This window comes from Salvelinus alpinus, chromosome 1 (assembly GCF_045679555.1).
Source record: "Salvelinus alpinus chromosome 1, SLU_Salpinus.1, whole genome shotgun sequence".
NCBI classification, from domain to species: Eukaryota; Metazoa; Chordata; class Actinopteri; order Salmoniformes; family Salmonidae; genus Salvelinus; species Salvelinus alpinus.
Genome location: NC_092086.1, coordinates 27,594,724 through 27,611,373, shown reverse-complemented (window position 1 = coordinate 27,611,373; position 16,650 = coordinate 27,594,724). Strand labels below are relative to the sequence as shown.

Here is a 16,650-nt window from a genome sequence, read left to right as displayed (position 1 = left end):
CAGATAGAGAGAGAGACAGAGAGATGCAGAGAGAGAGAGAGACAGAGAGATGCAGATAGAGAGAGAGACAGAGAGATGCAGAGAGAGAGAGAGACAGAGAGATGCAGATAGAGAGAGAGACAGAGAGATGCAGAGAGAGAGAGAGACAGAGAGATGCAGAGAGAGAGAGAGACAGAGAGATGCAGATAGAGAGAGAGACAGAGAGATGCAGAGAGAGAGAGAGACAGAGAGATGCAGATAGAGAGAGAGACAGAGAGATGCAGAGAGAGAGAGAGACAGAGAGATGCAGAGAGAGAGAGAGACAGAGAGATGCAGAGAGAGAGAGAGACAGAGAGATGCAGAGAGAGAGAGAGACAGAGAGATGCAGATAGAGAGAGAGACAGAGAGATGCAGAGAGAGAGAGAGACAGAGAGATGCAGATAGAGAGAGAGACAGAGAGATGCAGAGAGAGAGAGAGACAGAGAGATGCAGATAGAGAGAGAGACAGAGAGATGCAGAGAGAGAGAGAGACAGAGAGATGCAGATAGAGAGAGAGACAGAGAGATGCAGAGAGAGAGAGAGACAGAGAGATGCAGATAGAGAGAGAGACAGAGAGATGCAGAGAGAGAGAGAGACAGAGAGATGCAGAGAGAGAGAGAGACAGAGAGATGCAGAGAGAGAGAGAGACAGAGAGATGCAGAGAGAGAGAGAGACAGAGAGATGCAGATAGAGAGAGAGACAGAGAGATGCAGAGAGAGAGAGAGAGAGAGGTTGAGAGATGCAGATAGAGGCCGCCGTAGGCAGACATGGCTCTCAAGAGAAGACAGGCTATGTGCACACTGCCCACAAAATGAGGTGGAAACTGAGCTGCACTTCCTAACCTCCTGCCCAATGTATGACCATATTAGAGAGACATATTTCCCTCAGATTACACAGATCCACAAAGAATTCGAAAACAAATCCAATTTTGATAAACTCCCATATCTACTGGGTGAAATTCCACAGTGTGCCATCACAGCAGCAAGATTTGTGACCTGTTGCCACAAGAAAAGGGCAACCAGTGAAGAACAAACACCACTGTAAATACAACCCATATTTATGTTTATTTATTTTAACTTGTGTGCTTTGACCATTTGTGCATTGTTACAACACTGCATATATATAGTATGACATTTGTAATGTCTTTATTGTTTTGAAACTTCTGTATGTGTAGTGTTTGCTGTTCATTTTTGTTGTTTATTTGACTTTTGTGTGTTGCCTGCCTCACTTGCTTTGGCAATGTTAACACATGTTTCCCATGCCAATAAAGCCCCTTGAATTGAATTGAATTGAGAGAGAGAGAGAGATGCAGAGAGAGAGAGAGACAGAGAGATGCAGATAGAGAGAGAGACAGAGAGATGCAGAGAGAGAGAGAGACAGAGAGATGCAGATAGAGAGAGAGACAGAGAGATGCAGAGAGAGAGAGAGACAGAGAGATGCAGATAGAGAGAGAGAGAGAGAGATGCAGATAGAGAGAGAGACAGAGAGATGCAGATAGAGAGAGAGACAGAGAGATGCAGATAGAGAGAGAGAGAGAGAGAGAGATGCAGATAGAGAGAGAGAGAGAGAGAGAGAGAGAGAGAGATGCAGATAGAGAGAGAGAGAGAGAGAGAGATGCAGAGAGAGAGAGAGAGAGAGAGAGAGAGATGCAGAGAGAGAGAGAGAGAGAGAGAGAGAGAGAGATGCAGATAGAGAGAGAGAGAGAGACAGAGAGATGCAGAGAGAGAGAGAGAGAGATAGAGAGAGAGACAGAGAGATGCAGATAGAGAGAGAGAGAGAGACAGAGAGATGCAGAGAGAGAGAGAGAGAGATAGAGAGAGAGACAGAGAGATGCAGATAGAGAGAGAGACAGAGAGATGCAGAGAGAGAGAGAGACAGAAAGATGCAGATAGAGAGAGATTTATTGTTTTGAAACTTCTGTATGTGTAATGTTTACTGTTCATTTTTATTGTTTATTTGACTTTTGTATATTACCTACCTCACTTGCTTTGGCAATGTTAACACATGTTTCCCATGCCAATAAAGCCCCTTGAATTGAATTGAATTGAGAGAGACAGAGAGATGCAGATAGAGAGAGAGACAGAGAGATGCAGATAGAGAGAGAGACAGAGAGATGCAGATAGAGAGAGAGAGAGATGCAGATAGAGAGAGAGACAGAGAGATGCAGATAGAGAGAGAGAGAGAGAGAGAGAGAGAGAGAGAGAGAGAGAGAGAGAGAGAGAGAGAGAGAGAGAGAGAGAGAGAGAGAGAGAGAGAGATTGATAGAGAGAGAGAGAGATGCAGATAGAGAGAGAGACAGAGAGATGCAGATAGAGAGAGAGAGAGAGAGAGAGAGAGAGAGAGAGAGAGAGAGAGAGAGAGAGAGAGAGAGAGAGAGAGAGAGAGAGAGAGAGAGAGAGAGAGAGAGAGAGAGAGATTGATAGAGAGAGAGAGAGATGCAGATAGAGAGAGAGACAGAGAGATGCAGATAGAGAGAGAGAGAGAGAGAGAGAGAGAGAGAGGTTGATAGAGAGAGAGAGAGAGAGAGAGAGAGAGAGAGAGAGAGAGAGAGAGAGAGAGAGAGAGAGAGAGAGATTGATAGAGAGAGAGAGAGATGCAGATAGAGAGAGAGATAGAGAGATGCAGATAGAGAGAGAGAGAGAGAGAGAGAGAGAGAGAGAGAGAGAGAGAGGACCAACCAAGATTTCACAAAATGGGACAAACACCAAATTGAGACTCTGCATGCAGAATTCTGCAAAAATATCCTCCGTGTACAACGTAGAACACCAAATAATGCATGCAGAGCAGAATTAGGCCGATACCCACTAATTATCAAAATCCAGAAAAGAGCCGTTAAATTCTACAACCACCTAAAAGGAAGCGATTCCCAAACCTTCCATAACAAAGCCATCACCTACAGAGAGATGAACCTGGAGAAGAGTCCCCTAAGCAAGCTGGTCCTAGGGCTCTGTTCACAAACACAAACACACCCCACAGAGCCCCAGGACAACAGCACAATTAGACCCAACCAAATCATGAGAAAACAAAAAGATAATTACTTGACACATTGGAAAGAATTAACAAAAAAACAGAGCAAACTAGAATGCTATTTGGCCCTAAACAGAGAGTACACAGTGGCAGAATACCTGACCACTGTGACTGACCCAAACTTAAGGAAAGCTTTGACTATGTACAGACTTAGTGAGCATAGCCTTGCTATTGAGAAAGGCCGCCGTAGGCAGACATGGCTCTCAAGAGAAGACAGGCTATGTGCACACTGCCCACAAAATGAGGTGGAAACTGAGCTGCACTTCCTAACCTCCTGCCCAATGTATGACCATATTAGAGAGACATATTTCCCTCAGATTACACAGATCCACAAAGAATTCGAAAACAAATCCAATTTTGATAAACTCCCATATCTACTGGGTGAAATTCCACAGTGTGCCATCACAGCAGCAAGATTTGTGACCTGTTGCCACAAGAAAAGGGCAACCAGTGAAGAACAAACACCACTGTAAATACAACCCATATTTATGTTTATTATTTTAACTTGTGTGCTTTAACCATTTGTACATTGTTACAACACTGCATATATATAATATGACATTTGTAATGTCTTTATTGTTTTGAAACTTCTGTATGTGTAATGTTTACTGTTCATTTTTATTGTTTATTTGACTTTTGTATATTACCTACCTCACTTGCTTTGGCAATGTTAACACATGTTTCCCATGCCAATAAAGCCCCTTGAATTGAATTGAATTGAATTGAGAGGTTGATAGAGAGAGAGAGAGAGAGAGAGAGAGAGAGAGAGAGAGAGAGAGAGAGAGAGACACCCCACAGAGCCCCAGGACAACAGCACAATTAGACCCAACCAAATCATGAGAAAACAAAAAGATAATTACTTGACACATTGGAAAGAATTAACAAAAAAACAGAGCAAACTAGAATGCTATTTGGCCCTAAACAGAGAGTACAAAGTGGCAGAATACCTGACCACTGTGACTGACCCAAACTTAAGGAAAGCTTTGACTATGTACAGACTCAGTGAGCATAGCCTTGCTATTGAGAAAGGCCGCCGTAGGCAGACATGGCTCTCAAGAGAAGACAGGCTATGTGCACACTGCCCACAAAATGAGGTGGAAACTGAGCTGCACTTCCTAACCTCCTGCCCAATGTATGACCATATTAGAGAGACATATTTCCCTCAGATTACACAGATCCACAAAGAATTCGAAAACAAATCCAATTTTGATAAACTCCCATATCTACTGGGTGAAATTCCACAGTGTGCCATCACAGCAGCAAGATTTGTGACCTGTTGCCACAAGAAAAGGGCAACCAGTGAAGAACAAACACCACTGTAAATACAACCCATATTTATGTTTATTATTTTAACTTGTGTGCTTTAACCATTTGTACATTGTTACAACACTGCATATATATAATATGACATTTGTAATGTCTTTATTGTTTTGAAACTTCTGTATGTGTAATGTTTACTGTTCATTTTTATTGTTTATTTGACTTTTGTATATTACCTACCTCACTTGCTTTGGCAATGTTAACACATGTTTCCCATGCCAATAAAGCCCCTTGAATTGAATTGAATTGAATTGAGAGGTTGATAGAGAGAGAGAGAGAGAGAGAGAGAGAGAGAGAGAGAGAGAGAGAGAGACACCCCACAGAGCCCCAGGACAACAGCACAATTAGACCCAACCAAATCATGAGAAAACAAAAAGATAATTACTTGACACATTGGAAAGAATTAACAAAAAAACAGAGCAAACTAGAATGCTATTTGGCCCTAAACAGAGAGTACAAAGTGGCAGAATACCTGACCACTGTGACTGACCCAAACTTAAGGAAAGCTTTGACTATGTACAGACTCAGTGAGCATAGCCTTGCTATTGAGAAAGGCCGCCGTAGGCAGACATGGCTCTCAAGAGAAGACAGGCTATGTGCACACTGCCCACAAAATGAGGTGGAAACTGAGCTGCACTTCCTAACCTCCTGCCCAATGTATGACCATATTAGAGAGACATATTTCCCTCAGATTACACAGATCCACAAAGAATTCGAAAACAAATCCAATTTTGATAAACTCCCATATCTACTGGGTGAAATTCCACAGTGTGCCATCACAGCAGCAAGATTTGTGACCTGTTGCCACAAGAAAAGGGCAACCAGTGAAGAACAAACACCACTGTAAATACAACCCATATTTATGTTTATTTATTTTAACTTGTGTGCTTTAACCATTTGTACATTGTTACAACACTGCATATATATAATATGACATTTGTAATGTCTTTATTGTTTTGAAACTTCTGTATGTGTAATGTTTACTGTTCATTTTTATTGTTTATTTGACTTTTGTATATTACCTACCTCACTTGCTTTGGCAATGTTAACACATGTTTCCCATGCCAATAAAGCCCCTTGAATTGAATTGAATTGAATTGAGAGAGAGAGAGAGAGAGAGAGAGAGAGAGAGAGAGAGAGAGAGAGAGAGAGGTTGATAGCCCACCTCTGTTTCTGAGAGAAGGGCTGCTGTCTCATGGCCAGGTGCTGCTGGTCCTCCATCAGTCGGATCAGAGAGGAGCAGGCCTTGATCCTCAGGCCGTAATAGTGGTACTTGGAGTTCCCCCTGGAACACACACACAACTCAGCCTCTGATTCAGCCTATGCTTTTGGGGCATCACTGTGTGTGTGTGTGTGTGTGTGTGTGCCTACCGACGTGTGTGTCTACATGCATGTGCCTGTGTGCGTTTGCATGGATGTGTTCATCTGTACGTATTTTTGTGTGTGTGTGTGTGTGTGTGTGTGTGTGTGTGTGTGTGTGTGTGTGTGTGTGTATGTGTATGTGTATGTGTATTATATAACCCGTCTCACCGGGTGCCCAGGCGGCGCGTGCGTAGCCCCATGAACACGGATCTGATCAGCTTCCCAAAGGAGGCAGCGTTGACGGGCTCCAGCTTCTGCTCCTGGCAGTGCAGCAGGTAGTGGCAGTAGAGGGTGGAGCGAGGCAGACTGACCCCTTCAGCTGTCTCATAGTTATCTAGCAGCCACTGCACCTGGCAGAGAGGGACACACAGAGGGAGGAGAGATGGATGGGTTAGTCAACAAACACACACTAGTCATAGGTTTGGTTTCTGAGCGTTATATATGATCAATCATTAGTTCTAATAGAGACATGAGGGGGGGCAGAAGTAAGCTTGGGAGGGGCTTAGTGCAGGGAGAACGATCCCATGTAGCAGTACTAATAAGGGGAGGAACCGTTAAAGGCCCAGATCACTCAGCTCCCTGCCTAGCAATAATGATGCAATGATTAGTGAGGAGGAGACTCCACCCAGTGGGGTCTGTATACTACCACGGGTGAAACCATGTGTTTCACTAGCCATGTCTAATGCAGTCTAATGCAGCTGTATTGACCCTCTGGGCAGAATAAACTTGGTTTAAAGATTGTCTGTTGAGTTTGTACTCTGAAAACTAGAACCTAACACCACTCATAAACAAATATAAATAGTGATGGGATGCTTGCCAAACAGGCAGTTTACAATAGGAGGAATTTCAATAAGAATACAGAGTTGACTTATTTCAATCAAAGTTACACTTCTATAAGATGCATGAAAACATGATGAAGCCATGTCCCTCCTACAGTCTAGTACTGAGACTAGTAGAACAGCCATGTCCCTCCTACAGTCTAGTACTGAGACTAGTAGAACAGCCATGTCCCTCCTACAGTCTAGTACTGAGACTAGTAGAACAGCCATGTCCCTCCTACAGTCTAGTACTGAGACTAGTAGAACAGCCATGTCCCTCCTACAGTCTAGTACTGAGACTAGTAGAACAGCCATGTCCCTCCTACAGTCTAGTACTGAGACTAGTAGAACAGCCATGTCCCTCCTACAGTCTAGTACTGAGACTAGTAGAACAGCCATGTCCCTCCTACAGTCTAGTACTGAGACTAGTAGAACAGCCATGTCCCTCCTACAGTCTAGTACTGAGACTAGTAGAACAGCCATGTCCCTCCTACAGTCTAGTACTGAGACTAGTAGAACAGCCATGTCCCTCCTACAGTCTAGTACTGAGACTAGTAGAACAGCCATGTCCCTCCTACAGTCTAGTACTGAGACTAGTAGAACAGCCATGTCCCTCCTACAGTCTAGTACTGAGACTAGTAGAACAGCCATGTCCCTCCTACAGTCTAGTACTGAGACTAGTAGAACAGCCATGTCCCTCCTACAGTCTAGTACTGAGACTAGTAGAACAGCCATGTTCCTCCTACAGTCTAGTACAGAGACTAGTAGAACAGCCATGTCCCTCCTACAGTCTAGTACTGAGACTAGTAGAACAGCCATGTCCCTCCTACAGTCTAGTACTGAGACTAGTAGAACAGCCATGTCCCTCCTACAGTCTAGTACTGAGACTAGTAGAACAGCCATGTCCCTCCTACAGTCTAGTACTGAGACTAGTAGAACAGCCATGTTCCTCCTACAGTCTAGTACAGAGACTAGTAGAACAGCCATGTCCCTCCTACAGTCTAGTACTGAGACTAGTAGAACAGCCATGTCCCTCCTACAGTCTAGTACTGAGACTAGTAGAACAGCCATGTCCCTCCTACAGTCTAGTACTGAGACTAGTAGAACAGCCATGTCCCTCCTACAGTCTAGTACTGAGACTAGTAGAACAGCCATGTTCCTCCTACAGTCTAGTACAGAGACTAGTAGAACAGCCATGTCCCTCCTACAGTCTAGTACTGAGACTAGTAGAACAGCCATGTCCCTCCTACAGTCTAGTACTGAGACTAGTAGAACAGCCATGTCCCTCCTACAGTCTAGTACTGAGACTAGTAGAACAGCCATGTCCCTCCTACAGTCTAGTACTGAGACTAGTAGAACAGCCATGTTCCTCCTACAGTCTAGTACAGAGACTAGTAGAACAGCCATGTCCCTCCTACAGTCTAGTACTGAGACTAGTAGAACAGCCATGTCCCTCCTACAGTCTAGTACTGAGACTAGTAGAACAGCCATGTCCCTCCTACAGTCTAGTACTGAGACTAGTAGAACAGCCATGTCCCTCCTACAGTCTAGTACTGAGACTAGTAGAACAGCCATGTTCCTCCTACAGTCTAGTACAGAGACTAGTAGAACAGCCATGTCCCTCCTACAGTCTAGTACTGAGACTAGTAGAACAGCCATGTCCCTCCTACAGTCTAGTACTGAGACTAGTAGAACAGCCATGTCCCTCCTACAGTCTAGTACTGAGACTAGTAGAACAGCCATGTCCCTCCTACAGTCTAGTACTGAGACTAGTAGAACAGCCATGTCCCTCCTACAGTCTAGTACTGAGACTAGTAGAACAGCCATGTCCCTCCTACAGTCTAGTACTGAGACTAGTAGAACAGCCATGTCCCTCCTACAGTCTAGTACTGAGACTAGTAGAACAGCCATGTCCCTCCTACAGTCTAGTACTGAGACTAGTAGAACAGCCATGTCCCTCCTACAGTCTAGTACTGAGACTAGTAGAACAGCCATGTCCCTCCTACAGTCTAGTACTGAGACTAGTAGAACAGCCATGTCCCTCCTACAGTCTAGTACTGAGACTAGTAGAACAGCCATGTCCCTCCTACAGTCTAGTACTGAGACTAGTAGAACAGCCATGTCCCTCCTACAGTCTAGTACTGAGACTAGTAGAACAGCCATGTCCCTCCTACAGTCTAGTACTGAGACTAGTAGAACAGCCATGTCCCTCCTACAGTCTAGTACTGAGACTAGTAGAACAGCCATGTCCCTCCTACAGTCTAGTACTGAGACTAGTAGAACAGCCATGTCCCTCCTACAGTCTAGTACTGAGACTAGTAGAACAGCCATGTCCCTCCTACAGTCTAGTACTGAGACTAGTAGAACAGCCATGTCCCTCCTACAGTCTAGTACTGAGACTAGTAGAACAGCCATGTCCCTCCTACAGTCTAGTACTGAGACTAGTAGAACAGCCATGTCCCTCCTACAGTCTAGTACTGAGACTAGTAGAACAGCCATGTCCCTCCTACAGTCTAGTACTGAGACTAGTAGAACAGCCATGTCCCTCCTACAGTCTAGTACTGAGACTAGTAGAACAGCCATGTCCCTCCTACAGTCTAGTACTGAGACTAGTAGAACAGCCATGTCCCTCCTACAGTCTAGTACTGAGACTAGTAGAACAGCCATGTCCCTCCTACAGTCTAGTACTGAGACTAGTAGAACAGCCATGTCCCTCCTACAGTCTAGTACTGAGACTAGTAGAACAGCCATGTCCCTCCTACAGTCTAGTACTGAGACTAGTAGAACAGCCATGTCCCTCCTACAGTCTAGTACTGAGACTAGTAGAACAGCCATGTCCCTCCTACAGTCTAGTACTGAGACTAGTAGAACAGCCATGTCCCTCCTACAGTCTAGTACTGAGACTAGTAGAACAGCCATGTCCCTCCTACAGTCTAGTACTGAGACTAGTAGAACAGCCATGTCCCTCCTACAGTCTAGTACTGAGACTAGTAGAACAGCCATGTCCCTCCTACAGTCTAGTACTGAGACTAGTAGAACAGCCATGTCCCTCCTACAGTCTAGTACTGAGACTAGTAGAACAGCCATGTCCCTCCTACAGTCTAGTACTGAGACTAGTAGAACAGCCATGTCCCTCCTACAGTCTAGTACATGAGACTAGTAGAACAGCCATGTCCCTCCTACAGTCTAGTACTGAGACTAGTAGAACAGCCATGTCCCTCCTACAGTCTAGTACTGAGACTAGTAGAACAGCCATGTCCCTCCTACAGTCTAGTACTGAGACTAGTAGAACAGCCATGTCCCTCCTACAGTCTAGTACTGAGACTAGTAGAACAGCCATGTCCCTCCTACAGTCTAGTACTGAGACTAGTAGAACAGCCATGTCCCTCCTACAGTCTAGTACTGAGACTAGTAGAACAGCCATGTCCCTCCTACAGTCTAGTACTGAGACTAGTAGAACAGCCATGTCCCTCCTACAGTCTAGTACTGAGACTAGTAGAACAGCCATGTCCCTCCTACAGTCTAGTACTGAGACTAGTAGAACAGCCATGTCCCTCCTACAGTCTAGTACTGAGACTAGTAGAACAGCCATGTCCCTCCTACAGTCTAGTACTGAGACTAGTAGAACAGCCATGTCCCTCCTACAGTCTAGTACTGAGACTAGTAGAACAGCCATGTTCCTCCTACAGTCTAGTACTGAGACTAGTAGAACAGCCATGTCCCTCCTACAGTCTAGTACTGAGACTAGTAGAACAGCCATGTCCCTCCTACAGTCTAGTACTGAGACTAGTAGAACAGCCATGTCCCTCCTACAGTCTAGTACTGAGACTAGTAGAACAGCCATGTTCCTCCTACAGTCTAGTACTGAGACTAGTAGAACAGCCATGTCCCTCCTACAGTCTAGTACTGAGACTAGTAGAACAGCCATGTCCCTCCTACAGTCTAGTACTGAGACTAGTAGAACAGCCATGTCCCTCCTACAGTCTAGTACTGAGACTAGTAGAACAGCTGATAGGTGTCTGCTGAGAGACTAGTATTGAGACTAGGAGAACACTGATAGGTGTGTGTGAGAGAATAGTACTGAGACTAGGAGAACACTGATAGGTGTGTGTGAGAGAATAGTACTGAGACTAGGAGAACAGCCATGTCCCTACTACAGTCTAGTACTGAGACTGAGTAGAACAGCCATGTCCCTCCTACAGTCTAGTACTGAGACTAGTAGAACAGCCATGTCCCTCCTACAGTCTAGTACTGAGACTAGTAGAACAGCCATGTCCCTCCTACAGTCTAGTACTGAGACTAGTAGAACAGCCATGTCCCTCCTACAGTCTAGTACTGAGACTAGTAGAACAGCCATGTCCCTCCTACAGTCTAGTACTGAGACTAGTAGAACAGCCATGTCCCTCCTACAGTCTAGTACTGAGACTAGTAGAACAGCCATGTCCCTCCTACAGTCTAGTACTGAGACTAGTAGAACAGCCATGTCCCTCCTACAGTCTAGTACTGAGACTAGTAGAACAGCCATGTCCCTCCTACAGTCTAGTACTGAGACTAGTAGAACAGCCATGTCCCTCCTACAGTCTAGTACTGAGACTAGTAAACAGCCATGTCCCTCCTACAGTCTAGTACTGAGACTAGGAGAACAGCCATGTCCCTCCTACAGTCTAGTACTGAGACTAGTAGAACAGCCATGTCCCTCCTACAGTCTAGTACTGAGACTAGTAGAACAGCCATGTCCCTCCTACAGTCTAGTACTGAGACTAGTAGAACAGCCATGTCCCTCCTACAGTCTAGTACTGAGACTAGTAGAACAGCCATGTCCCTCCTACAGTCTAGTACTGAGACTAGTAGAACAGCCATGTCCCTCCTACAGTCTAGTATTGAGACTAGGAGAACACTGATAGGTGTGTGTGAGAGAATAGTATTGAGACTAGGAGAACACTGATAGGTGTGTGTGAGAGAATAGTATTGAGACTAGTAGAACACTGATAGGTGTGTGTGAGAGAATAGTATTGAGACTAGTAGAACACTGATAGGTGTGTGTGAGAGAATAGTATTGAGACTAGGAGAACACTGATAGGTGTGTGTGAGAGAATAGTATTGAGACTAGTAGAACACTGATAGGTGTGTGTGAGAGAATAGTATTGAGACTAGGAGAACACTGATAGGTGTGTGTGAGAGAATAGTATTGAGACTAGGAGAACACTGATAGGTGTGTGTGAGAGAATAGTATTGAGACTAGTAGAACACTGATAGGTGTGTGTGAGAGAATAGTATTGAGACTAGTAGAACACTGATAGGTGTGTGTGAGAGAATAGTATTGAGACTAGGAGAACACTGATAGGTGTGTGTGAGAGAATAGTATTGAGACTAGTAGAACAGCCATGTCCCTCCTACAGTCTAGTACAGAGACTAGGAGAACACTGATAGGTGTGTGTGAGAGAATAGTATTGAGACTAGTAGAACAGCCATGTCCCTCCTACAGTCTAGTACTGAGACTAGTAGAACAGCCATGTCCCTCCTACAGTCTAGTACAGAGACTAGGAGAACACTGATAGGTGTGTGTGAGAGAATAGTATTGAGACTAGTAGAACAGCCATGTCCCTCCTACAGTCTAGTACTGAGACTAGTAGAACAGCCATGTTCCTCCTACAGTCTAGTACTGAGACTAGGAGAACACTGATAGGTGTGTGTGAGAGAATAGTATTGAGACTAGTAGAACAGCCATGTCCCTCCTACAGTCTAGTACTGAGACTAGTAGAACAGCCATGTCCCTCCTACAGTCTAGTACTGAGACTAGTAGAACAGCCATGTCCCTCCTACAGTCTAGTACTGAGACTAGTAGAACAGCCATGTCCCTCCTACAGTCTAGTACTGAGACTAGTAGAACAGCCATGTCCCTCCTACAGTCTAGTACTGAGACTAGTAGAACAGCCATGTCCCTCCTACAGTCTAGTACTGAGACTAGTAGAACAGCCATGTCCCTCCTACAGTCTAGTACTGAGACTAGTAGAACAGCCATGTCCCTCCTACAGTCTAGTACTGAGACTAGTAGAACAGCCATGTCCCTCCTACAGTCTAGTACTGAGACTAGTAGAACAGCCATGTCCCTCCTACAGTCTAGTACTGAGACTAGTAGAACAGCCATGTCCCTCCTACAGTCTAGTACTGAGACTAGTAGAACAGCCATGTTCCTCCTACAGTCTAGTACTGAGACTAGTAGAACAGCCATGTCCCTCCTACAGTCTAGTACTGAGACTAGTAGAACACATGTTTATAGGTAGTACTGAGACTAGTAGAACAGATGTCTTAAGTAGTATTGAGACTAGGAGAACACTGATAGGTGTGTGTGAGAGAATAGTATTGAGACTAGTAGAACACTGATAGGTGTGTGTGAGAGAATAGTATTGAGACTAGGAGAACACTGATAGGTGTGTGTGAGAGAATAGTATTGAGACTAGGAGAACACTGATAGGTGTGTGTGAGAGAATAGTATTGAGACTAGGAGAACACTGATAGGTGTGTGTGAGAGAATAGTATTGAGACTAGGAGAACACTGATAGGTGTGTGTGAGAGAATAGTATTGAGACTAGGAGAACACTGATAGGTGTGTGTGAGAGAATAGTATTGAGACTAGGAGAACACTGATAGGTGTGTGTGAGAGAATAGTATTGAGACTAGGAGAACACTGATAGGTGTGTGTGAGAGAATAGTATTGAGACTAGGAGAACACTGATAGGTGTGTGTGAGAGAATAGTATTGAGACTAGGAGAACACTGATAGGTGTGTGTGAGAGAATAGTATTGAGACTAGGAGAACACTGATAGGTGTGTGTGAGAGAATAGTATTGAGACTAGGAGAACACTGATAGGTGTGTGTGAGAGAATAGTATTGAGACTAGGAGAACACTGATAGGTGTGTGTGAGAGAATAGTATTGAGACTAGGAGAACACTGATAGGTGTGTGTGAGAGAATAGTATTGAGACTAGGAGAACACTGATAGGTGTGTGTGAGAGAATAGTATTGAGACTAGGAGAACACTGATAGGTGTGTGTGAGAGAATAGTATTGAGACTAGGAGAACACTGATAGGTGTGTGTGAGAGAATAGTATTGAGACTAGTAGAACACTGATAGGTGTGTGTGAGAGAATAGTATTGAGACTAGGAGAACACTGATAGGTGTGTGTGAGAGAATAGTATTGAGACTAGTAGAACACTGATAGGTGTGTGTGAGAGAATAGTATTGAGACTAGGAGAACACTGATAGGTGTGTGTGAGAGAATAGTATTGAGACTAGGAGAACACTGATAGGTGTGTGTGAGAGAATAGTATTGAGACTAGGAGAACACTGATAGGTGTGTGTGAGAGAATAGTATTGAGACTAGGAGAACACTGATAGGTGTGTGTGAGAGAATAGTATTGAGACTAGGAGAACACTGATAGGTGTGTGTGAGAGAATAGTATTGAGACTAGGAGAACACTGATAGGTGTGTGTGAGAGAATAGTATTGAGACTAGGAGAACACTGATAGGTGTGTGTGAGAGAATAGTATTGAGACTAGGAGAACACTGATAGGTGTGTGTGAGAGAATAGTATTGAGACTAGGAGAACACTGATAGGTGTGTGTGAGAGAATAGTATTGAGACTAGGAGAACACTGATAGGTGTGTGTGAGAGAATAGTATTGAGACTAGGAGAACACTGATAGGTGTGTGTGAGAGAATAGTATTGAGACTAGGAGAACACTGATAGGTGTGTGTGAGAGAATAGTATTGAGACTAGGAGAACACTGATAGGTGGTGGAGACTGATAGGTGTGTGTGAGAGAATAGTATTGAGACTAGGAGAACACTGATAGGTGTGTGTGAGAGAATAGTATTGAGACTAGGAGAACACTGATAGGTGTGTGTGAGAGAATAGTATTGAGACTAGGAGAACACTGATAGGTGTGTGTGAGAGAATAGTATTGAGACTAGGAGAACACTGATAGGTGTGTGTGAGAGAATAGTACTGAGACTAGGAGAACACTGATAGGTGTGTGTGAGAGAATAGTATTGAGACTAGGAGAACACTGATAGGTGTGTGTGAGAGAATAGTATTGAGACTAGTAGAACACTGATAGGTGTGTGTGAGAGAATAGTATTGAGACTAGGAGAACACTGATAGGTGTGTGTGAGAGAATAGTATTGAGACTAGGAGAACACTGATAGGTGTGTGTGAGAGAATAGTATTGAGACTAGGAGAACACTGATAGGTGTGTGTGAGAGAATAGTATTGAGACTAGGAGAACACTGATAGGTGTGTGTGAGAGAATAGTATTGAGACTAGGAGAACACTGATAGGTGTGTGTGAGAGAATAGTATTGAGACTAGGAGAACACTGATAGGTGTGTGTGAGAGAATAGTATTGAGACTAGGAGAACACTGATAGGTGTGTGTGAGAGAATAGTATTGAGACTAGGAGAACACTGATAGGTGTGTGTGAGAGAATAGTATTGAGACTAGGAGAACACTGATAGGTGTGTGTGAGAGAATAGTATTGAGACTAGGAGAACACTGATAGGTGTGTGTGAGAGAATAGTATTGAGACTAGGAGAACACTGATAGGTGTGTGTGAGAGAATAGTATTGAGACTAGGAGAACACTGATAGGTGTGTGTGAGAGAATAGTATTGAGACTAGGAGAACACTGATAGGTGTGTGTGAGAGAATAGTACTTGAGACTAGGAGAACACTGATAGGTGTGTGTGAGAGAATAGTACTGAGACTAGTAGAACACTGATAGGTGTGTGTGAGAGAATAGTACTGAGACTAGGAGAACACTGATAGGTGTGTGTGAGAGAATAGTATTGAGACTAGGAGAACACTGATAGGTGTGTGTGAGAGAATAGTATTGAGACTAGGAGAACACTGATAGGTGTGTGTGAGAGAATAGTACTGAGACTAGGAGAACACTGATAGGTGTGTGTGAGAGAATAGTATTGAGACTAGGAGAACACTGATAGGTGTGTGTGAGAGAATAGTATTGAGACTAGGAGAACACTATGTTCTCCTACAGTCTAGTACTGAGACTAGTAGAACAGCCATGTCCCTCCTACAGTCTAGTACTGAGACTAGTAGAACAGCCATGTCCCTCCTACAGTCTAGTACAGAGACTAGTAGAACAGCCATGTCCCTCCTACAGTCTAGTACTGAGACTAGTAGAACAGCCATGTCCCTCCTACAGTCTAGTACTGAGACTAGTAGAACAGCCATGTCCCTCCTACAGTCTAGTACTGAGACTAGTAGAACAGCCATGTCCCTCCTACAGTCTAGTACTGAGACTAGTAGAACAGCCATGTCCCTCCTACAGTCTAGTACTGAGACTAGTAGAACAGCCATGTCCCTCCTACAGTCTAGTACTGAGACTAGTAGAACAGCCATGTCCCTCCTACAGTCTAGTACTGAGACTAGTAGAACAGCCATGTTCTCTACAGTCTAGTACTGAGACTAGTAGAACACTGATAGGTGTGTGTGAGAGAATAGTATTGAGACTAGGAGAACACTGATAGGTGTGTGTGAGAGAATAGTATTGAGACTAGGAGAACACTGATAGGTGTGTGTGAGAGAATAGTATTGAGACTAGGAGAACACTGATAGGTGTGTGTGAGAGAATAGTATTGAGACTAGGAGAACACTGATAGGTGTGTGTGAGAGAATAGTATTGAGACTAGGAGAACACTGATAGGTGTGTGTGAGAGAATAGTATTGAGACTAGGAGAACACTGATAGGTGTGTGTGAGAGAATAGTATTGAGACTAGGAGAACACTGATAGGTGTGTGTGAGAGAATAGTATTGAGACTAGGAGAACACTGATAGGTGTGTGTGAGAGAATAGTATTGAGACTAGTAGAACACTGATAGGTGTGTGTGAGAGAATAGTATTGAGACTAGGAGAACACTGATAGGTGTGTGTGAGAGAATAGTATTGAGACTAGGAGAACACTGATAGGTGTGTGTGAGAGAATAGTATTGAGACTAGGAGAACACTGATAGGTGTGTGTGAGAGAATAGTATTGAGACTAGGAGAACACTGATAGGTGTGTGTGAGAGAATAGTATTGAGATTGG

General features: G+C 44.1%; 1 protein-coding gene across 1 annotated transcript in view; it reads right to left on the bottom strand.

Annotated features, from left to right (window-relative positions):
• rfx1a (regulatory factor X, 1a (influences HLA class II expression)) overlaps positions 1-16,650 on the bottom strand; it is a 35,206-nt gene that overhangs the window by 9,674 nt on the left and 8,882 nt on the right. The window contains exons 8-9 of the mRNA XM_071395249.1: positions 5,896-6,077; positions 5,531-5,650 (exon numbers count right to left, since the gene is read on the bottom strand). Coding sequence (XP_071251350.1) covers positions 5,531-5,650; positions 5,896-6,077 — 302 coding nt within the window. The remainder of the gene's footprint in view (positions 1-5,530; positions 5,651-5,895; positions 6,078-16,650) is intronic.